This window comes from Martes martes (genome assembly GCF_963455335.1).
Source record: "Martes martes genome assembly, chromosome: 14".
NCBI classification, from domain to species: domain Eukaryota; kingdom Metazoa; phylum Chordata; class Mammalia; order Carnivora; family Mustelidae; genus Martes; species Martes martes.
The window spans coordinates 18822278-18845379 of record NC_137902.1 but is presented as its reverse complement, the minus strand read 5'-3'; the positions used below and the strand labels follow the sequence as shown (position 1 = coordinate 18845379).

The window sequence follows — 23102 nt, the reverse complement described above, 5'->3', positions numbered from 1 at the left end:
TGAAATACAAAATTCATAAACAAGTTTTTAAAATTAGATGATGATATAAAAGCACCAAAAACGTTTTGTACAAGATTAGAATGTATCTTCAAATTCAGTTTTTAATAAACATGTAAAGATTACCTGAATATAAAAGTTGCACTTAGTCACTTGTACCTATGAATGTTATCTGTAAGACTCACAGTCATAGGAATACTGAAACCGTAATTTATAGTTCTAAAAACTTGGGTAAAAAAAAAAAACTATAAAATTTGGGTTCAGTTTTTTAATTGCTCATGTTCAGTACAAACCAGAGGGTCTAAATTCACAAGTTTCGTTAGTCTTGGGTATTTTTATTTTATAAGCACTATCAGTTTTATTAAACACACCATCTTTAGCATACAGATGCAAATTATTGTCTAGCTATTGTTAATAGTAAGGCAGAGTATCCTTAGAAGTGCTAAGTTACCATTCAGTGAGTTATTTGCTGTTGTTCCTTCTCTGCCACTTCTTGTTGGCGAATCGTATCCTGGGCTGCTTGCTGCATTTTCTCCAGTTTTTCCAGAGTCAGAGATTTTAAGGGCAAAAGTTTAGGTTTACACAGCACCATTGTGGTTATATCTTCCACTGACAACTGCCCTGAGTTTAAAAAGAAATGATTTAGTGAGATGACCCAGTTGTATGGTGGTTTGGATTTGCAGCTAGAATGAGCGTCTAACGACTTAATCCATTGTCAGTGAAAACTCTTGTTTTTAGTTATTTCAAAAATACCAACATTTAATTCTAGGGAGTTTATAAGGATGACATTTTGAACTTCCTACCTAACATTCTAAGCTACCTATGAGACATACAACATTTTGTATCAGATGTTTAATTTGCAAAAAGATTTGGGAGAAATACATAGTGCATACGAATACTTACATAGTAAAAGCATGGTATTAATTGAATATTTGTTAATATATAACATATAAGCATATAAATATAATTAATATGAATATTCAAATATTAATATAAATGTTTAACTTATGCCATCAGCATTCAACAATTGCTTGACTTAGGTTTCTTTTTCCCCACTTTCAGACCTCATTTAACATTAGTGAATTACACTTTTTTTTTCACTGACAATTTCATGTTTTTATCTGCAAATCTGAGTACAACTGGATTTCTAGGTCTAAGAAACAGTGCTTCATTTGTCATCTTTTTACTGGGGGGAAAAAGCAATGGATGACTTCTTTATAACCTACTCCTAAGAGAAACACAGTAATAAGTGCACAGTAAATGTGGCATACAGGATACCAAATAGTTACCAGTGTTTAGTATTGAGCCTGTTGTATGCCATGCCTACTACTTTTTATTTTGGTTCCTATAATAGTCTGTGACCTAAGTAGTTGTGATTTAGATACCTTGTTTTGGAAGAACTTCCCGGAACATTGACTTCACTTCCGCCATATCTGGATTGTTGGATACAGCTAAGTTTTTTCCTTCAATGAGAAATCAGTTATTAATATTCAAGAATGAATATTGCTGGATAATGCATATTGCATAATAATGCATATTGCTGGAGGTATTTCCATTGTAGGTTAAGAACTAAAATAACAATTTCTATAAAGAACGAACTATTCAATCCTTGCATAATTATCCCATTAATTTCCTGTGGGTCTTTTCACTGAAACAAAGTTGAGAGAGTTCACGTAAGCATCTAGATCTTGTCAACATTCTTTAATAAGTGGAGGTGTTAATTTGTAAGGCTACATGTTCTAAATTTTTCCCCTTATGAAAAGTTAGGTAGGACTTCATTTTTTTAGACATAATCACCTAATAGATATCGCTGAGGAAAACCAGAAGCATTTATGTGTGGCTGTTTGGTTCACTGACAGCATCTCCTAAACGGCGGATGAGTTAAAAAAATTACCATCCAGGAAGTGTGGGGTAAGGCAGGTAGTTAGGAAAAAGGAGGAAGTAGGTAAATGTTTTCCAAACATTCCCACTTCTCAATACCTAACATCTGGTTTCTACTTTAATCCATTTGCTTTGATGACAAAAAGCATCCTAAGGATCAGTTACCTGGCTACACAGCTGACATTTGTAAGAAAGCAACACAAATGGGCGAAATTGGCTGTTGAACAGAAGCAAGAGGTTTGCTTTGAGTTTACTACTATCCTCTAATAACAGGGATAATAGATGCTAAAGTGCCAGCAAATACCTTATCTTGAATATTACCGGCATATACCAACTGGCTGATGACATTTGTTTCCAGTGTTACATTCCAGATTACTGCTGTGCTGTGTATTCAGGGTATTCTGGACTGTAATTTGTAGCATGATCCTTCTCCAAACACAGATGCTTCTCTAGACAGTCCCACCCCTTTTGTGATATTTCACCATAGTGATGCAACCTTACCATGTGCCTTTCACAACATCACCAGAGAAGAAAGATTTATTATTATAAAGTGGTGATGCTGGCGTGGTGCCTGTCTTTACCGCCCACTGCAAATTAATCAAGTGAAGCTGCTTCTGGTCTCAGTTATTCCCACTCTACTACACTTTGACATTTGTAATAAAATCTTCCTACTCTATCCACCAGGTCTCTTCTTGTTCAAATCCCTATTCTGGAATATCTAAAATTCCTGAGGAAACTCTATCCATTTTCCAGAACGTTGTCATCAAAATTTACTCCTACACTGCTCTTTCCGGGGGTGAAAATGAAATAGGGAATGGACTAGGAATAAAGCATCTCATCACTAACCGGAATCTGAGATAAGTGCAATATGCAGTTTCCTTAGAACACACTACTTCTGCCACATTCTTCTCTTGTTACTTAGGCCTGCCAGTGGTACCCAGTGATCATTTCCTCCCCTCCCCCACCCCGGATTATGTTGAAGCTAATAGCATTGCAATTCCCTCATTAGTCTGAATACTGCTATAATAGAAAACAGCCTCTCCATTAAAATATCACAATGAAAATATTCAATAGGTCCTTATTTGGTGTAGATCTGATAGGATATGCTGCCAAAAGGGAGAATAGATACTACAGATGTTAACAAATATGAGGGAAATAACAGCTAAGAATTTTTGTATCACAAAATTTCTTACCAGCAAAACAGTGGATGAAAAATGTTTTATAGAGTAGCAACTGCAGCTACTCAGATCTGTCACTATCGTTTGCTTGCTCTCTCCTGTATCTCACATCCAAAATCTGGCTCCAGGAAAACAATGAAACTTGGTGCTCTACCAAACCTTAGTTCTCTCTCTCACTAAAGCTGCCATTGTTAGTGCAAAGGGTGTGGGGCCAAAGGCCTGGTAGGGAGTGGGTTGGGTTTGGTGTGGGGAAGATGAGTGCTGGCAGTCACTTGCCTGGGTGGAGTGTCTGCTTTACTAGGGTTGGTTATTGTTCCTAGGCTCCCCCCCCACCCCACCCCAGGCATTCGCAGGAGAGAAACAGGAAGGGAAGGGCTAAAATAAGCAAGGTGGTGGTTGGATGGCCCTCATTGGCAAGGCTGCACTGTCTTGATCAACTGCCCAGGGAGTCCACAGAAGCAAGGAGCATTTTCTCCTTTACCCGCTGGCCTGCTAATAGCAAAACATGGGTGTTTTGTCTGGTGTAATGTGCCCTAAGGAGTTGTTGCTCCTAAAGGTTCTTTCTTATTATGATAAGGTAAGATGTATGTAACACTAGGGACATATGGGTTAAAGAAGAAACATACCAACCATGACTGAAATTCGTGTGTATCATACAAGTGCCATGTCATTCAGTTCAATAAATACGTGAGTGTCTGAGAGCCTAGTTCGTTCAGTCAGAAGAGCACGCAACTCTTGATCTCAGGGTTATGAGTCTGAGTCCCATGTTGGGTATAAATTACGTAAAAATAAAATCTTAAAAATGTGTCTGTCATGTGGAAAGCACTGTTCATTAGTGAACAAGACAGATAAAACCCAAAACTTTTTGGAGCCTATACTCTAGAGTAAGGGGAGAGAAATAAATAATAGAATTTTGTAAAGTAGTACGTCTATAGAATATAAAATAGGGGGATTTAGGAGTGCTGAGTGGAGTACTGCAGTTTAAGTAGGGAAGTGATCATGGACTCATTAAGAAGGTGAAAATCACTGTGACCTCATTTTGGTGTGCATGTTAAATTTTTTGAATTTGCAAAAAAGTCAAAAGCCTGATAGTATCCAGAGTTAGAAAAAGTATAGGGAAATGGGCATTTTCTGTTGGTGGGTGGGTTTTTTGGGGTACAAATTTTTTACAAGACCAGTGCTCTAACCCCTGAGCTATGTGGCCTCGCCTGGGGTACAAATTTTTTTAGAGGGTATTTTGTAGTATCTCTTAGTATTTTGTATTATGTACTAATACAAAATGTGCACATTTTCTTTGACCTAAATGTACTACTTCTAGTAATGAGCCCCAAAGAAAATAATGCACCAGTGTACAAAGATCTAAGAACAAGAATGCTCATTAAAGCATTGCTTTGTATAGTAAAATGTTCAGCAGTATATCAACGGTTAAATAAATTATGACAAAGCCATATAATGGAATACTATGTCAGATTTTAAAATGATAAATTTATCAAGGTATATTTTAAGAGTAAACATACTCAATTGCAGAAGTAAAATTCTTATACTAATAGAACCCTAACTTTTTAATGCTTAGAGAATACGATGTCAGTCACTTTTTGAGGCTCTTGGTCTGGGTAATTGGAAAATAATCCGCTTTCTTTTCCCCCATGGTTTCTTTAGTTTGTAATCTGTCCTAGAGATAATGGTTTTCATACATAGTACATTTCAAAATCATGACAAAGTAAGCATAACTATCATAGCCATTGAGCTGGATGCCTCAAATTAATGCAGAAGAACTTGGAGGGAAACCAAGTCTTTGTCATGAAATATTTGCTAACTGTAGGAGTGGGAGCTGAAAGACACTTAAGTTAGGAAGGATTACTACTTTAAATCAATCATGCCCATATTGATAACATAAATTAATATTACAACTTGGACAAGTTAAACATTTCTGGGGTGATTTAGTTTGATACCTTATCTAAATTATGTGTGGGACTGGACAAGAACACCAAAGTGTACTTCTAAACCCTGAGAATATAGGTCAGTAGTCCTCAGATTTTATGCTTACATAACACCCACAGGGATTTTAAAAAACAAGATAGAAAAACTACCCTTTTAAACCTTTCTAAATTGACATATAAATTTATCATAAAGTTCAAGTAGTTACAAAGACATAATTTCCAACATATTTAAAAATACTGTTAAATCAGTCTTTAAAAAACCTATCCAATATAATATAAATACCATAAAAATTTGACAGCTATTATCATCCATTAATAAAAAGAATGAAGAATTCCCTAAGTCAGAAATTTTATTTTTTTCTACCTAGACTTCTATTACCATTCCACTTAATTTTATTATAATGTAATACATTTTCATGCTTGAACATATTTTAATGGTTAATTTTCCTACCATATTTCTCTAAAAATGTTTATAAATTTATTTATTATTTATTTATTTTTAAAAAGTAGGTTTCATACCCACCGTGGAGCCCAACTTGGGGCCTGAACTCATGACCCTGAGATCGAGACCTGAGCTGAGCTCAGGAGTCAGACATTCAAACCAAATGAGACACCCAGGCACTCCAAAAATGTTTGTGAATTTAAATGAAAAAATAAGATATTCTGTATTGAGTTACTGTAATTATTAGTAAAAAAAACTAATCAAGTTATATACACATGGATAAAATAATAACTGAAGATGAAAAAAAAGTTAATAGCTATATATCTGTTAATAAGGACAGAGCTTTTAAAGTAAATACTGGACAGTAAAGACTGGAGTAGAAAGGATGCTCTTTTCAGGACAAGGGAATTACGCTTTCAGAACGGAAAACAAAAAAAACATATATAAGAGCAATTTGGGATCATATGTTCCTTTCCAAACACATTTTTTCTTTTAACAAACGTACCAAATGTCCATAATGTGCCAGCCACAGCTAAATAAAGGAGCTAGAGTAGATAAGAACCAGTTCTCTTTGAGGAACTTGGGGAAGGTGGGTAGGGGAGAGAGAGACACCTGTAAATAAATTACAGTTGAATACAACCTACTTTAATAAAAGCATGTGTACTGTGCCTTAAGAAACCAAAACCATAAATAACTTGGTTTAGGAAAGGTGACAGTGGCTGGTCTTTGAAGAACTACTAAATGTGATATTAGAATTAGCCCCACAAAGATGAATGGGGGTTTACTATGCAGAGAAGCAGCTGCAGAGAAGCAAGGGGACAGCGTTTTAGACAAAGTGAACAATATGCTCAGAGTCATTAAAAGAAAAAAATCTAGGCAAATGGCTAGAGAGTACAGTGCACATACAGTATATGTACGGTAGTGGGACTTACAAAGTGGAGGTCAGTTCATACTCAGCCTTAAATGTCATGCCTCAGAGTTTGGGCTTAATATCCTACAGAGAGAAGGGAGCTAACTGGATGACTCTGAGTGAGTATGTGATTAGTTTTTTGGAAACACATTCTAGACAAAAAGGAAAAACAGGAGCTACAAGAGGCAAGGAGATAAGTAAGGAACTATAATTATTTAGGTAAGATGATGAGGGTATGAACAAAAGCAGTGATAACAAGCATCAAGAGAAGATACAAGAGGTATTCAAGGATGTAAGAAGTTGAGATTCAAGTATCCTCCATTATTCCCCTCATCCCCCATAACCTCTGAGTGATAAATGATAAAGGATGACTGAGATTTCAAGCTAACATTTTTGAGTTAATGCAGCTACTAACTGAAGTTGAGGACACAGAGAAAGTACAGGCTAAGGAGGGAAGGGTAAAGGCCATGAATCAGGTATACTGGGTATGGAAGTCCAATAGGAAGGCAAAAAGGACTGGTTGCCCAGAGAGCCAATGGTACAGTAGTATAAGCTACAGAAGTGGATATAATCACCTAAGAAGGATATGGAAAGATGGCAGATGGTGATAGGTGGTAAAAAGAGATGAGTATACATGTAGTGGGTGAGAGAAGGATCTGGAGTCAGCTTAGTTATTTAAACAAATTAATTTTTTTTTTAAAGATTTTTATTTATTTGACAGAGATCACAAGTAGGCAGAGAGACAGGCAGAGAGAGAGGAGGAAGCAGGCTCCCCGCCGAGCAGAGAGCCCGATGTGGGGCTCCATCCCAGGACCCTGAGATCGTGACCTGAGCCAAAAGCAGAGGCTTAACCCACTGAGCCACCCAGGTGCCCCACAAATTAATTTTTTAAGCCTTAGTTTCATTTGTAAAATAAAGCTTGTAATGGCACTGACTTCAGACAGTATATTAAATGACCTAACTCATAATTCATGATCAGTCCCTACCACCTGGTAAGAGCTCAATGGATGTTAGTGATTCTTAAACCATGACAATATTGTCATAAAATTAGATTCTTAGAAAAAATAAGTCTGTTGACATGTATTAGAATTATAGAGGCTTATTATTAGAACAGAGTGGAGAAGAACTTACAGGTGAGCAAGAACACTTAGAATTCTCCACCTATCCCTTTTGCATCTGTATTGCCTTATAGGTCATCTTAAAGAAAGAACAGTTTCAGTGCCCAGAAATGTACTCTAGCTTCTTTCTTTTAGCATAGTGGCTCTTAAATTTGTTTGCTTAAGAATAACAGTAACAGCAGTGTTTTAGTACAAAATGATCTATTTTAACTACACAGACATTTTAAGGGATTTTTCTACAGTAATTTTGAAAATAAATTAACTTTCACCTTAAGAGGTGATTTTAGAATTGCATTAGCCATTTACCCACCTCCCATTGCATCTCCTAAATTTATACTAAATTTAAGTAAGATCAGGTCTAGGAAAAGTTATTTTGTCAAACATCACATAATTGGTAAGTGAAGAAGCAGGATTTGAATTCATGTCTGCCTGACTCCAAAGCCTTGGTCTCTTCAGTTTTCTCTCTGCTGCATCTATAGGAATGGCCTAAAGACCCTAGATGGATTGAGTATGGAGCCCCACTGAAGGAACATGAACATTTCAGAATATGTTAGCTAAGAGGATAGTAGATAATGGTATGTAGAAGCCAATGAAAGTTAAAGTAACATGGCATCTTCAGTTTCTACTGAAATGGGGAGTTTTAAGCCACAAATGGCTTCTGCAAAGAAGGAGGAACATAAAATATTAGTCAAAGAGTAAACCTCAGGATAAACATGTAAGTGCAGCATACCGACTAAAGCACCGCATTTTTTCCTCTTTACCATAGCTTTAACCAACATGTTTTTCTATCTCTCGATTTCTTTCTCCTTAATTTGAGGATTCAGCATTCCAGTTGTCATGTTTGATACCATTCTGGAAGGAAATCTCTTAGGAAAAAATACTGCTTTTTGTCTGTGGATTTTGTTACAGCAGTAGTCTTATCTTTAAAAGCTTACAAGTTTTGCATTTTTTCCTCCCACAGATTAGATATGAGAACACTGATAAGACCAATATTGTGGGTCAAACAGCCGAAAAAGACTGTTAGCTTTAGATGGTACACTATTTTCATCTAGCCATCTGGAAAATGTAGGCTATAATCTTAGAGGGGATAGACAGAGAAGGGGGATAGATTACTAAAGTCCAAATTGCATTCATGGTAACTCAAAGCATAGCCATGTGGATAAGAAGTATCAAAATGAGGGGCACCTGGCTGGCTCAGTCATTAGAGCATGCAACTCTTGGTCTTGGAGTTTTGAGTTTGACCCCCACACTGAGTGTAGAGATTACTTATAAAAATGCAAACTTAAAAAAAAAAAGTATCAAAATGAAACATACTGTGAACGTCAATGCCAAGTCTTTGTTTCTAAAAATGTTTGGGACAGGATTTGGATGTTTTTAAAACTGACCTCCTAGGTCAAACTAAAGTCTTAATCCAATATTTGATCTTTGTTAGGAGCCCCATGGAGCCATTTTGTGGGTCAGTGTGCTTATCTTCCATATGTGCCTACCACTCCTAATTTGCTATTAGCTCTTCACCATAATTCTTTTTTCCCTCCACTAATTTATCTAAAAAAAAAAAAAGAGAAATTTTATGTATTTATTTTAGGGAGAGAGAGGAGAGTGAGATTGAGAAAGAAAGCACACACAAGTGGGGTGGAGGGCAGAGGGAGAAGTAGATTCCCCGCGGAGAAGGGAACCCAATGCGGGGCTCTATCCCAGGACCCTGAAATCATGACCTGAGCTGACCAACTGAGTCACCCAGGCGCCCCAATTTATATTAAACTTATCAGCTTATCCTAATTGTACAAAACTCCATTTTTAAATTTTGAAATTGAATGCTTCAGAGTATTCTAGGATTCCAAGTATTTTAAACAAGCTGTGATAGTAAAATCTAATGTATGATTTAAAACAGAAACTTGTATTGGAGGGTTTTTTTCTTTTTCTTTTTGGATTCATCTATTTCACATTATATTTGAAATGGGATACAGGGTTGTACTCTAGCTCTATTGCTAGCTAGCATGACCCTGAATACATTTCTTAACCAATCCCAGGTTTGATTTTCTCATAAAAAGCATGTTTAGTATCTGTCCTGGGTTGCAAGGTTCAAGTAAAAAGTAGATGTAAAAATGTTTAGAAATATAGTGTGACATTTATTATTCCAGGTTTAATTTTCGTATCACTATAAAATAAGGATATGATAGGGGCTCCTGGGTGGCTCAGTGGGTTAAGCCTCTGCCTTTGGGCTCAGGTCATGATCCCAGGATCCTGGGATCAAGCCCCACATCTGGCTGTCTGCTCAGCAGGGGGTCTGCTTCCCCTCTCCCCCTCTGCCTGCTTCTTTGACTACTTGTGATCTCTCTGTGTCAAATAAATTAATAAATCTTTAAAAAAATAAAATAAGGATATAATAGCAGACTGTTCTAGATTTCCCATTAAGTACTTTGGCTCTAAAAATTCTTTGACTCCTTATCAACATTATAGTACCTGTAAGACAGCATGAGCTATTGAAAGATGTTTTCCTCTAAAAACCTGTCATATTTATTTACTTTTAAAAAGCATGTGTTGCCAAACTGTGCTCTTGAAAAATATGCTTTTAAAAGATTTATTTATTTATTTGAAAGAGAGGGAGTGCACACGCATGCATGGAGGTAGGGAGAGGCAGAAGGAGAAGGTAATCTTTTTTAAAAAGATTTTATTTATTTATTAGAGAGTGAGAGTACAAGCAGGGGGAGCAGCAGGCTCCCACTGAGCAGAGAGCCCAACGTGGGGCTCGATCCCAGGACTCTGGGATTATGACCTGAGCCGAAGGCAGATGCTTAACTGACTGAGCCACCCAGGCGCCCCTGCAGAAGAGAATCTTAAGCAGACTCCTCTATGAGTGTGGGGACTGATGTGGGGGCTCAATCTCACACGTCCAGCTGAACCAAGAGTTGGATGTTTGACTAACTGTGCCACCCAGGCACCCCTCTTAAATATATTTCTAAGAAAATATGATAAAGCAAATCTATTTCACAATATAAATCAAGGCTGAGAAAATGTGGATAAGTTTTTAAGCTGGTGGTAAAGAATAAAATGTTTAAAATTCTAATTGAGGGAATGGAAGCTTAGTGTACATAAGAATCTATCTTGAATTTTTGATGGAGGTGACAAATGGCTTGTTGCCTAACCTAGCAAAATAAATGCACCTGAAATATGGCAAAAAACACATTTTGGGGAGCAAAAAACGTATTTTCAGATTCTAGTCTAAGTATCAATACTATTTTCACATAAGAAACACAGGTCATAAACTTCTGGCCCTTTGTCCTATGCAGCTAAATTTTTGCTGGCTTGCTAAATGTTTTAAAAGTATTTGAACCAATGTTTTAAAGTGGAAAGAGTTCACATAAAGTCCAAATTTGCTCCTCTTGACAGATCTGGCAACACTGGGCCCATATTCTTGCATGGCAAAATCTGGCTAGGGCTGGGAAGTAATGTCCCATTTAGATGAACATGGGGAGTTCTGTAGTCCCCTTTACTGCCTATTGTTCCTTTTCCCTTACTATTCCCACTGCTAAAGACCCTTGACTTCACAACTTAAGCAGAATAGAGAACCACTATAATACACCAAATGCCAAATGCCCTATTTTATCATTAATAGGTATTGAGAAACAAAAATACAATCTTTGAGAACCAAGGGAGGCACCAGAAGCAATTTGTTTATGTAAAGAACAACAAAGGATATTTTTTGGTGAGTATTTACTAATTTAGATCCTTTTAAGTAAATTCCATCTGCCTATTATAGGTTGTGGATGGGGGTGGCAGGAATGGTAGGAAAAATATGAAACATTTTATTTGTTTGATTCAAGACTTATGATTGATAGGTGAATTTTCAAATGCGTATTAGACTTCTGAATGTAAACTAACATGAAGAAAAGGTGAAAGAGGGGGCCAAAAAAGAAAGTGTTTTTCAGCAGACATAAAGTAGTAATGTTCATTCTCACTCAAGTGGTTGCCCACATGCTAGCTGAGCTTAATTTGGACTGATAATATTCATCTGGAGATGCCAAATAGCATCATATGTCATGTGGCTGGAAACTATAGTAGTTCTATTCTGTTTTGCTATCTGGCATCTGCTAGCAGAAAAATGTTGCAACATGTTCAATTTGGCTAATTAATTTAGACTCATGTGAATAAAATGTGCAGTGTCTAGCTTCTGAACTGTGCCTAGGCCTAAGAACAGGAACTGTTCTTCTTGGATGAATTTGGATGATGCCACCGGTTCTGGTATACTTCACCAGCAGACACTACTATTAAGTTAATAGAAAATGACACATCCTACTCACACAAAATACCAGATGGCCAGCAGTTGCCTTGGTATCTGCTTTGATAACATCAAGATTCATCTGTATTTGAATTGCAGGGCCCACACATCTTTCATCAACAGTCCTCAGGGTGCCAGGAGTTGACACTCCTGAAACTGTGCTGACATCAGTACACTGCTGCAGATTATATCACATCAGCTCCAAGTGCTGGCGAAGTAGCAGCAACACTTTACTACAGGGAGACAGTCAGTCCAGGACACTGGCACTTACTCTCCACAGACAGGAAGATTAAATATTAAACTCTCTGTTGTAGGATACCATAGAAGGCTGTGTGTGCAGAGAATTGGGATGGATTTAACTAACAACGCATGACAATGGTAGTTATAGTTATTTTTGAGAAGGCGTAATCATGATTGGCGAAGTATGAATGCTGTGAATATTCTTGCAAAATACGTTAAGACTTACAAGGAGTAAGAAAAAAAAGGAAACACTGAAAACACTTCTGGCCTGAACTCTTTAAAATGACATAAACATTGACTGGATCCTAAGTTTTGTTGAAGGAGCAGGGGAAAAGGAGCAGGGGAAAATTTGATCTTGGGTCAAATGAGAGAATACACATACAGACTAGATTTTAAATAACACAGAATTAGTAATTTCCTTAGTTGTGATAATGATACTATGTTTTGCAGGAGAACTTTATAATTCTTGGGGAATACATCTTGGAAATTTTAGAGGTGTCTGCTTAACAAGTGTCTAACCCGTTACTGAATAGTTTAATGACAATGAAAAAAGGGATGAAATAAATATGGCAAAATGTTAACTGCTGGATCTAGGTGAGGGGTATATGAATGTTTTTTGTATTATTTTGACTTTTTTATGTATTTTTTTTTTAATTGAGGGAAGAAATCATGTTGGAAAGACTTCAGAGGGGAAATCTAAGAAAAGGTTGAGTAACAAAACTATACTGAATTTAATCAACTGAAGCTGGCAATGTCTCAGGCACCTGGGAAACACCAAATATATTCAGTCTTTTAGGAAGTATTTACCAAAATAATATCATGAGCAGAATAACATGATAGGGAGAAAAGATCCATCTAATAGGCAAACCATTCTATTTAGATGTAAACATAGTAAAGCTAAGAACATAAGCAGCTGTTATATAAAATAGTGGTTGTCATAAAATAAGTACAAAAAGTGCTAGGTAAGCACAGAGGAAATTACTTCCTGTTGGAGAGAATCTGGAAACACATCTCCAAGGATAACTAGGACATGGAAACAAGAGTCATGAAAGGTTAGTGCTTCAATGATTAATCTTGGAAGAAACAAGAATAGTTCATTTGGCTACAGCATGAGTAGTATGGAAGTAGAAAGAAATTAAGTAAAGAAGTCAGGTTTGCACCCTTGTTGACTGGCTGGGTAAATACAATTTTCAATTTACCTGAAAGTTCTCCTGGTCTTTTTTCCGGCAACGTTAGGCATCCAACCCAGTATGACCAAGATGACTTAGAATTCTTGACTCAAGCCTACAGAAGGAACTACATGAGATAAAGTGTAACAACTCTTGAAAAGAACCATATAAAAGTCTTACGGTATTTTTATGAATATTCACAAGCATTAAGTTGTTTAATAAAACGTAGGCGTGGAGGATTAGGACAGTATAGCTTCACTTAGCACCGCAGTCATTGGTTTTAAGCCCCCAAAGGAGGAGAAACAAAAGGAAGAACGTAATGTTAAGACAAGAGGCGGGGAAGTTAAGACTTAGAAGTGTTGCCGCTGCAGTGCAGGACCACCTCCTTCCTTTCTAGGTGGTAATGGAAAACGATTTCCTCAAGCTCCAGAATTCTCTGTCCTCCAAAGATCAGGGTGGAAGCACTTAATAGGAACTTGAGGGGCGAGGTCAGGAGCTCCATCTTGCGGGAGTGCCCTGCGGTGCGCGCCTAAGCCCCCTCCCTACCCGGCTGGCTGCAGCTGGGCGCGAGGGGCCGGTGGAGCGGCCTCGCCCCACAGGGAACCTCAGAGGGGCGGGGGTGGGGGGGGCAGGCCAGCCCGGAAAGAAAACCTTCTTCCAGCGGAAGCGGCTGTGAGCCCTGTTCACCCCCTCGGCTCTCCGTCTCCCACCGGCCATCTAGCTGTGGGCTGCCTCACCGGACAAGGCAGACGGACCCACATCTCACTTTGCGACTCCAGTTGGAATGGGCACTCCCGGTGGTGCCAGGGTCTCTGGCTATTCCCACCCTTCCGCCATGACCCCATTCAGAAGTGCCAAATGCAACTTCCGGGCAGGACAGGGATTTTCGGAACCCTAACCTTTTGTCCACCTAGGTAAGTGACCAGACGTCCCAGCAAAATAAGGGCCAGGAAACCTGCTCCTTCCTCTTCCCCATCCCGGGCAGGTAGTTCTGAATATTAATTAAGTTGTCTAACCTGGGATGTCTGGTCACCTTTGGTCCTTTTCCGGGCCTACTTACAGATTTATCTTCCCAGACGGCTCGACTGTTGCCCAGGGCAACGGTGAGATTTGGGCGAAGGGAAAACTACGTCACACTGGAGACGGGAGGCCAGGAAACTCCCTGCCATTATCAGTTATGGCTGCTTTGGCTTCAACAGTAACTTCCGATTGCAAGTTGTCACTCTACCCCGTTGGAGGCTTACTCTGTGGCTCGGCTTGCCAGCAGCGCCCAGTGGGCGGGAGAGGGCGTAGAGCAGCCGAGGAAAGGAAAAGGGCGGAGCGAGGGAAGCTGGCTCCAATGTCTCACTCTGATTGGGCAGCGTCTTTGGCGCCAGTGCCTCACTCTGATTGGGCAGCGTCAGTATGCTTGGCTCCGCCTGTTTTTCTTCTCCGGCGAGTGACGGGCCTGCGCCGGAGGGGTGGGGCGGGGCCGTAGGAGTGAGAGTGTGTGGAGGGGCGGGCGGGGCGGGGCGGGGCAAGTGGGGGAGGGGCGGGCGGGGGGCGGCGGTTGGGCAGCGTCGCTTCTAAGGAGGAGGAGGAAGGAGGGCGAGCGAGGAGGATGGCGGAGTTGGGGCTCCTGACGGTAACCCCGGGCCGCTGAGGCGGGAGGGTGGTTGTTGGTCGGTTCTTCCTGCTTTCGTTCCTACCCGTCGGGCGGTCCAGCTGGCTGTCGATTGGGGGAGGCCCCGCGCGCCCTGAGGGGATAGAGCCGGCGGGGCCGGGGCGAGGCCCGAGGGGCTGGGGCCCTGGGAGGCGCCGCCGCCGCCGCCTCTTTCCTGGGTCCTGTCGCAGAGAGGGCCCGGCCCTCGGAGCCGGCTCTCGTGCGGGGCCCGCAGCCGGTCTCCGAGAGTGAGCCGGGCGGCTCTGACAGCGGCCGGGGCCGGGCCTGCGGTGGCGGCGGCCGGCGGGGGCAGCTCGTGGGCGGGGGCGAGTCGGGGAGAGGGCGCGGGCCGGGGGCGCCCGGCGGATGGCCCTGCTCCGCTCTGCCCCCGGGGGCACCTGGCTCAGGCTGCGGGGCGCCCCGTGGGCGTCCGGGAGGCGTGTAAATCGTTGGCCGGGGCCTTGGCGCAGTGCTTGTGGTGCGGGGTGGGGTATTTCTTCGCCCTTCCCCAAAGCCCACCACTCTCTCCCCTTCTGTCGTTTCGGTGAAGAGTGGCGAGTTGGCTTTGGGTCTGTTGCCTGGTGAGGCGAGTTGTGGGCATCCAGGACCGCCCTGTTGGACTTGCTTGGTGGCAGCCTGTTTCCGCGGTAGCTTTTAGGAATAGAGGAAAAGTACTCTATCTCCTCCCCTCCTCCCCCCCCCACCCCCCAAGCTTTTAACGCTGGAGGCTTCGGGAGCAAGCGATTTTCCCCCAGCCCCTCAGTATCCATTGTTTTGTACCATCCCCCTCCCCCGCCCCAGCCTAGGTAGAAGAAGAATGACTTCAAACCCTTAATTGCCCCCTCCCCCCCCGTTTTTAAATCAGCAGAGGTATTGTGTTATTGTGTTTGTATGGATTTACAAACAGGTGGAATGAATACCGATTCGGGAGTTGGAAAGAAGATGCTTTTTTATGTGTTTCGAAGCTTTCAGCCCTTAACAGTTGGTGATTTGATTTTCTTGTCTGTCGCTTTGTATCATAATGGGGGTGATAAGAATAAAAGAGGAAGCAATGTTTTGCAACCTACCCAAAGAAATATTTTTTAAGTCTCTGGGGATGCTGAAGCAAAATTGGGTTGTAGATTTGTACTGTATAGTATTTGCTTCAGTCTATAGCTTTCACCTGTGCAATTTTGTATACTTCTTCATAAATGTCAGCTTCTGGTATCTACTGAGAGGGATTACTGTATCTAAAACTTAAAGTTTTTGTTTTCCAGAATCCTAGGGTATACTTGTGTAACCAAATATTTTTGTATTTAAATGTAGCATTAACACTGAAAAATTACCTTATTTTAAAGATCTCAGTTTATTAGTGTACTGATTTCTACCCTGGCCCTTCCATGCCATAGCTCTTAAAACTGAAATCTGTTAATATGTATTTGAAGAAACTTAGCTATTGGGTACAGTCTGTAACATTTATACATTTATATTTTGAATTTGTCAAGTGCTGAAGACTTTCTGTGTGACAGTGACAAGAATTTTTAGAAATTACATATATATGTATACATATATATATGATATATATAAAACCATTCCCTACCTGTGGAATTTAGATTGAATATGATAAATCTTCTAAATACCTATTTGACATAAGGTACACTGAAGCTTTTATTTAATTATGAATATACATTTGAAAAATAGATCTTAGACAAGTAAAGGCCTTAAGGTTTGTAACTCTCAAATGGCTTAAGTATAATACAAACCTAACATAAAACTATATTCTTGAAATGCCACAGAGTTTGGAGAGGTGGACCTAGCCTATCTAAGATGACTACTTTTTCTTAGGGTGTTTGTTTAGTTTTTGAAGAAACAACTACATTACTCTCAGGTTAGAATTTGCTTATTAGTCTCTCATTGTTAATACAGTTTTCAGGTGTTTTTCTCTTGTTAAAAGTTGACAATAAAAGAGTGATATTAAGAGATACATTAATAGCTTGCAGCTAGATTTTTAAAAAGTTTTTAAACTACCATATTCAGAAAGTTGATGAGAGCTGTGTTTTGATAATTGTAGCCAGACATGTGCAGCAACTTGTGAATTACAGACCAGTCAGAAATTGAAACAAAAAGTACATCAAAATTATAAATTCTTGTGTTATATTGATGGAATTGTGCGTTTAAAGTATTACTGTTTCTTTAATAACTTGGGACAGGGCTTGTCCCATGTTCAGAGTCATAAACTAGAATTCTGTGTGGGATCTTCCAAAGATGCCTTCTGAACAGTTACTGGTGTGTGTGTGTGTGTGTGTGTGTGTGTGTGTTTAATTTAATTTAATTTAATTTTTTAAAGTAATCTCAACACCCAGCATGGGGCTTGCACTCAAAACTCCAAGATCAAGAGTTGCATGCTCTTCTGACTGAGCCAGCCAGGCGCCCCCTCTGCTGGTATATTTTTTGACATGCCTTACCCATGTGGGGGAAAGATAAATAATACTGAATTTCTTTGTTATCCAGGCAGTCCTATTTGTTTTGAAAATATGCTGGATTATCAGTATCTGTTGTGTAATTTAATATTTCTGTAAGACTTGTGTTCTTTAAACAATTTAATTTTTAGATTTTTTTCTAGTGAGATATTTAAATATAAAAATAAACTGTTGTATTATTGATTAAGAATATACCTTAACTTCTGTGTGTAGATAGAAAGATGAGTATTTTTTGAAGGTCGAAAGAATATATCTTTAGAATTCAGTTTACTATATTCATGTATCGTTTACGTATCATTCATGTATGAGAACATAAAATGTATGTTTATAATCAAAAAACCAAAACAAAAGTAGCTCACCTCCCCCCACAGCAAAACACAGTAAAACCAAACAGATTGACCCATAAATTCTACAGTGAATTCTGAGGTTTATGTTTTGGCCTTGGTGGAAGTGTTCTTGAATTACTTTATAAAATATCACTTCTGTTCGGAGAGGAAATTTAGATATAGAATAAACACTTTGACATTTCTTAGTAAGACTAGTAGGGAATTGGTAAATATTTTGTTGTACATAAATTGGAAATTAGCTGTAATTTAGCAACAGTGTTATTTTAAGTACTTTCATGTACTTGAGAAACTGCAGATATTAAATTGGTTGTTTTTTTGCTTATTGTTAGACTTTGCTTCATGCATTTTATATTATATATTGGCATATTATAATTTAAGGCTAAATCTTCCATAGGCTGAATTATAAAAATTTTGTTTTTTGAATTTTGAATTTTATTTTGTCTGCTAGTTATACCACATCAAAGTTAGGCTATGTAAATCTTCCTGAAAATATTTTCTCTGACATTATACTAGTTAAAATTTTGTGTTTTCCTAGCTCTATTTACACTGACTTTTAAGATCTGAAAAATTTCTAAGTCACAAGGTGACCTATGGAATGCTTGAACTTTATATAGAGTGTTCTGAAATGTAATTGCAGTTAGTGAAGGTTGAAAGAAACAAGGATGAGTTGGAAAAACTGATTTATGTTCTAAAATAGGTAATTGCATTATTTTTGAGGTAAACTAATGCTCATTCTTTGGTACTTTCTCTTGGTTCCCATCTTTTTAGCACAGCATCTTTAATTTTGCAAAACAAAGTTGTAACACATGAAAATAATTTTCTAATTACAAAAGGCTCTTTAGCTTTTGAGATGTTGGTAACATATGTGCTTTCTGAGAAAGTATGAAATTCCCATTATCAAGATTTAAAAGAACTAATTAGATTTCACACCATATATCTCATTCCAACTTCTCTAAAGATCAGAACTGATTGCAAAAAGTAGTGCATGCTGTAAAAGGTAAGGATTCTTTTATTGGAAAGAATGAACATACTGCTTGAAGCTAAAACATTAAAGGAGACCTTAAAAGTGGGTATAATTGGTCCCTATGTGAAATGAACTTGAAAGACTTTATGAAGTATTTTGATTTGTATATCTTCTAAGTTTTATAGCGTTGTGAACACTTAAAATTTAACTACTTTATTTGCCCTCAAATACTATTTGTAAATTGTACAATTTTAATTAAGTAATTTCATAGTTGATAAAGAGAGCTCTTTTTTTCTTTTGGTTTTTCTAATGTGTTGGAAATTCTGATGTCTTGGCAGACAAGAAATTACTTGTTCTGACAATGAAATTAACTCCAAGTTCTAGATATTAATCAGTTAAATTTGCTCTTTCTTGGTTTCCAGTTTTGTGTTGTACAACATTTCTTCCTGCTTTCAAAATTGTCAGTTTTGTAAATAGTCCTTAAGTTAACTTTAAAATTTTGTTTTGTATATATTTCTTATTAACTATAATTTCATATTCATAATGTTATCGACCTTCTACTAAGTGCCATGTATGTCCCAGACTCTGAAGATACATAGATAACATTATGTTTTCTGCTTTCAGAAAGTTCACAGTTTGTTGCATGAACTGTGTAAGTCAATAGTAAATTGTTTTACAATGTTGACAAGTGCTTTGATAGCAGTATCAGTATGTGTTGGAAAACTCAGATGGGTTAAGACACAGATTGCATGTGTAACCAGCAATGCTTGCTGGAGAATAGGACTCGAATTAACTCTTGAGGGTTAAGTAGGGTAGAGTGAACAGAAAAAGCATAGAAGTTAGAGATGTTAAGGTCCATTTGGGGAATTGCAGGTAAATAGCAATTTAGATTCTATGTATGATTTAGTATTTTAGTAGGGATTCATGAAAGCATATATTTTTAGAGATTGTTATTTCTTGTATTTAATTTGGGCCTTGGATTGTGGATCTGCATGAATGTTGGAGATTTGACTCATAAATTATTATTTAAATCTTTTAACTAGGTATAGTTTTTGTTAATATTTTAATTAAATACAAGAAGAACTTATCAGCCTGATGTGGAATAATCCCCAGGTTTAGACCTTTGATAATTATTTTTCAGTCACGTTTAAATATCTTTTTCTCAACATTTATGCATCATGTTAAGAGTAACATTTATGAACCTCTTTAGAACTCAGAGGGGTTTACTGTACAAACATTTAAATTAACTCTTCTTGGGGCACCTGCTGGCTCATTTGAAAGAGCGTGCCACTCTTGATCTCAGGGTCATGAGTTTGACCCCCTCCTTGGGTGTAGAGATTACTAAAAATAAATTAAAAAAAATAAGATTCACTCTTCTGAGAACATTAAAACCACCTGTTTTCATACTTGCTTCAAAGTGCCACTCTTTCCTTTGGGTAAGTCAGACTATATCATCAGCAGTTATATCCTGGTAGAAGACTCTGTATGGCTTACATGATTTAAAAGTTCTCTAAATTTGAATATTAAGTGATTTTCCATATAGTATGACTTGATACTCCATAGAGTCCGTTTTTTTGCCATTCCAAACTCTTTTCCCTCAAAGTGCCATGGTTTCTCATTTTAAAAGATTGTCATACTGCTTTTTTTTTTTTTTTTTAAAGATTTTATTTGTTTATTTGACAGAGAGAGAAAGATCACAAGTAGGCAGAGAGGCAGGCAGAGAGAGGGGGAAGCAGGCTCCCTACCAGGCAGAGAGCCCGATGTGGGGCTCGATCCCAGGACCCTGAGATCATGACCTGAGCCGAAGGCAAGAGGCTTAACCAACTGAGCCACCCAGGTGCCCCTGTCATACTGCTTTTTATTGTTGCTTTTGATCCTTCCAGTTATTTTTGTTATAGAAACTCAAGAAATTCCTTTTTAAAATTTTCACCATTTAGCAATTACATTATACATTTAAAAAAGTTTTATTTAATTATTTTGAGAGTGAGAGTGAGCAAGAGCAAGCGGGGAGGTGGGGAGGGCAGAGGGAGAAAATCTTTCTGAGCAGACTCCCTGCTGAGGGAGGAGCCTGATACCAAGCTTGATCCCACAGCCCCAAGAGATTATGACCTGAGATGAAATGAAGAGTCAGATGCTTAACCAACTGAGCCATCCAGGTGCCCCTACATTATAAATTATATGTCACCTCATTTATTTCAAGATTATTTATTAGGAAACTAAAGCTTTCTGGTTTCATCTCCTTGGATAGATACAAGCCCCTGCATTCTCACCAGGCTAACCCAGTCACCCTCTGGCCTCTGTATCACGTCCTCTGGGAGGCCTTCTTTGATCCTTAGATTCTCTTGTTTTAAGGTTCTTTGGCACCTGCACTTACTCTTTTTGAATATTTTCATAATGATGTTTTTAATGTCTTTTTTGCTAGATTATAAGTTTCATGATAGCATCAAGTATTTCTGTCTTTACTGCCATTTCTCCAGTATCTAATGCCTAGACTGTAGGGTCCTAATAAAAAAAATTACTAAAATTAGTAGTCTTGAGCCCCAAAATGAACAGACCACTGAAAAGGACAAAGAGATGTCATAGTGCTTTTGGTCTTAAACATATTTTCTGCCTTTAGACCCCCTCAGATCTTAATTGAAGGCTTTTTTCCTCCTCATAATGTACAATTTAAAAAAGTTTAGTAACCAAATGTAAAAAGGACTGAGATATCTCCTAGAGGTCATAAGAGAGTTGAACATGGGGGCGGGGACGGGAGACACTTAAAAATCTGATACAGAATATTTTTTTAAAAATGGGTGTTTAAGGCAGCTTAATGTGATAAACATAGAATCTTTCAAAGCACCATTTATTTTACATATAGAAGAGTATAACAGTAATGCTGATAGAAGATCATGAAGAAGTAATTAACTGCTGTTAGTGAGTTTTGTTCAAGATTACACAGGACCATGTGTTGTATTTGGGAGAGGTTTTTATCTAAAATGACGCAATTAAAAAATTACAATGTCGGGCGCCTGGGTGGCTCAGTGGGTTAAGCCTCTGCCTTCGGCTCAGGTCATGATCTCAGGGTCCTGGGATTGAGTCCCACATCGGGCGCTCTGCTTGGCAGGGAGCCTGCTTCCTCCTCTCTCTCTCTGCCTGCCTCTCTGTCTACTTGTGATCTCTCTCTCTCTCTCTCAAATAAATAAATAAATCTTTAAAAAAAATTACAATGTCAAACTTTTTTATTAGAAAGATTTGCTTAATGAGGTGAGACATAGTCGGCGCCATAAATACTGAGTAAAATTAAGTTGAAGCAAATAATTATCTGAAAGTATTGAATCACTGCAGTATAAGTACTTTACAGTTTGTAGAAGTGGATTTTATACCTACCATGTTGTTTCTTTCCTTCCTTAGCTATGAAATATGTAAAATTGAGTAACATGTTTTTCCTAGTTAGTTTTGAATAAAAACATACCTGTTGCAATGATATGACAAAATGACCTAAGTATTTCTGCATCTTTTATTCTGTTAAAAAGAGTAAGCTTTATTTTTTTGGTATTTCTTGGTAACCAGGACTGGAAAAATTAGATAGGGGTTTGTAATTACTTCTTTGTTATAAACATGTGGAGTCTAATACATTGAGTGACCTGAAAGAGATTATATTTAATTCCAGTTTTGTTTATATATCCTTTGGGGTAAAGAATTCAAAATTTCACCTAAGGGCTTTAGTCCTTATTCAGATAAACTGCACGTTATCTTAATATTGTAATCTATTGAAGTCTATGATTCTGTAACTATGGGTAGAAAAGCTGGTTATTTATTGTTGCTAAAACAAATACTGGTTTACCTACCATGTGTTAATTACCATTTTAAACTCATAGAAATAGGATACTTATATACTAGGCAGCTTAAAATAGTAAGGTTTTATGATTTAATCTTGAAGACATTTATTTCTGTACTTTGGAAGTAGTGATTTGAAATTCTTAATACTAGAAATATGGCCTAGTTTCAGAACACCCACTAAGCAACTGTGGGAACTCAGCATGCTAAATGGCTTGTAGTGCTGCAGTATTTTTTAATTTTTCCCACCCCCTGTTATATAATAGCTTATAGTAGTACACACAGAACATGAGTATTTGGGACAAGAACAAAGTGTATTGAAGTCCCCAAAACATGTGAGATTGTCAGGCTTTCTGTTGAGTAGTTAGAAGCTAAAAGGTGATCAAATATAATGATGATTAGTTAGTGAATGACACACTTCAGGTGGATGTTTTAGGTTGCAAATAAGGCAGGAAAAAGGAAGAGGGTTTTTTTTTGGACTTGAAAAAAATGACTTTTAAAAAAATAGAGTCACTATTTTTGAGAAAACAAAATTTTTAAAGAATTTAATTAGAATTTTTATTTAAGAAGTTTGATAGCTCTGATTTAAACATTTCCATGATGTTTGTGTACAGGACTTAAAAATTTCAGTGGAAGTAATTCTAAACATTTCCCCCAGAATATTGTGCAACGGAAACATTGCAGCATTATGCCAGCCTATGAGAACCAGATACTGAA

At 38.1% G+C, this 23102-nt stretch overlaps 2 protein-coding genes across 3 annotated transcripts in view; one reads left to right on the top strand and one right to left on the bottom strand.

Moving 5' to 3' along the window:
- Nucleotides 1-84: 84 nt before the first annotated feature.
- Nucleotides 85-14262, bottom strand: BBIP1 (BBSome interacting protein 1). Of its 2 annotated transcripts, XM_080822664.1 has the most exons (4): nt 14215-14262; nt 13185-13269; nt 1383-1460; nt 85-618 (listed from the first exon to the last, which is right to left on the bottom strand). In XM_080822664.1, exons 3-4 carry the CDS (start codon nt 1426-1428, stop codon nt 452-454), a joined length of 213 nt encoding a protein of 70 aa, XP_080678790.1. In that variant the 5' UTR covers nt 1429-1460; nt 13185-13269; nt 14215-14262; the 3' UTR covers nt 85-451. The 2 variants fall into 2 exon arrangements, with proteins under 2 accessions (XP_080678790.1, XP_080678789.1); XM_080822663.1 differs by lacking the exon at nt 14215-14262 and having other exon boundaries at nt 13185-13281.
- A 420-nt stretch (nt 14263-14682) lies between these two features.
- SHOC2 (SHOC2 leucine rich repeat scaffold protein) overlaps nt 14683-23102 on the top strand; it is a 92157-nt gene continuing 83737 nt past the window's right edge. Inside the window, exon 1 of the mRNA XM_080822660.1 lies at nt 14683-14778. The gene's annotated coding sequence lies outside the window, so the exon portion shown is untranslated. The remainder of the gene's footprint in view (nt 14779-23102) is intronic.

Excerpts from the sequence above, each read along its gene's own strand:
- BBIP1 (XM_080822664.1), bottom strand. The coding sequence starts at position 1,428 with ATGGCGGAAGTGAAGTCAATGTTCCGGGAAGTTCTTCCAAAACAAG. Across the intron at positions 619-1,382 it reads GGAAGTTCTTCCAAAACAAG|GGCAGTTGTCAGTGGAAGAT; the intron begins GTATCTAAATCA and ends TTTTAAACTCAG.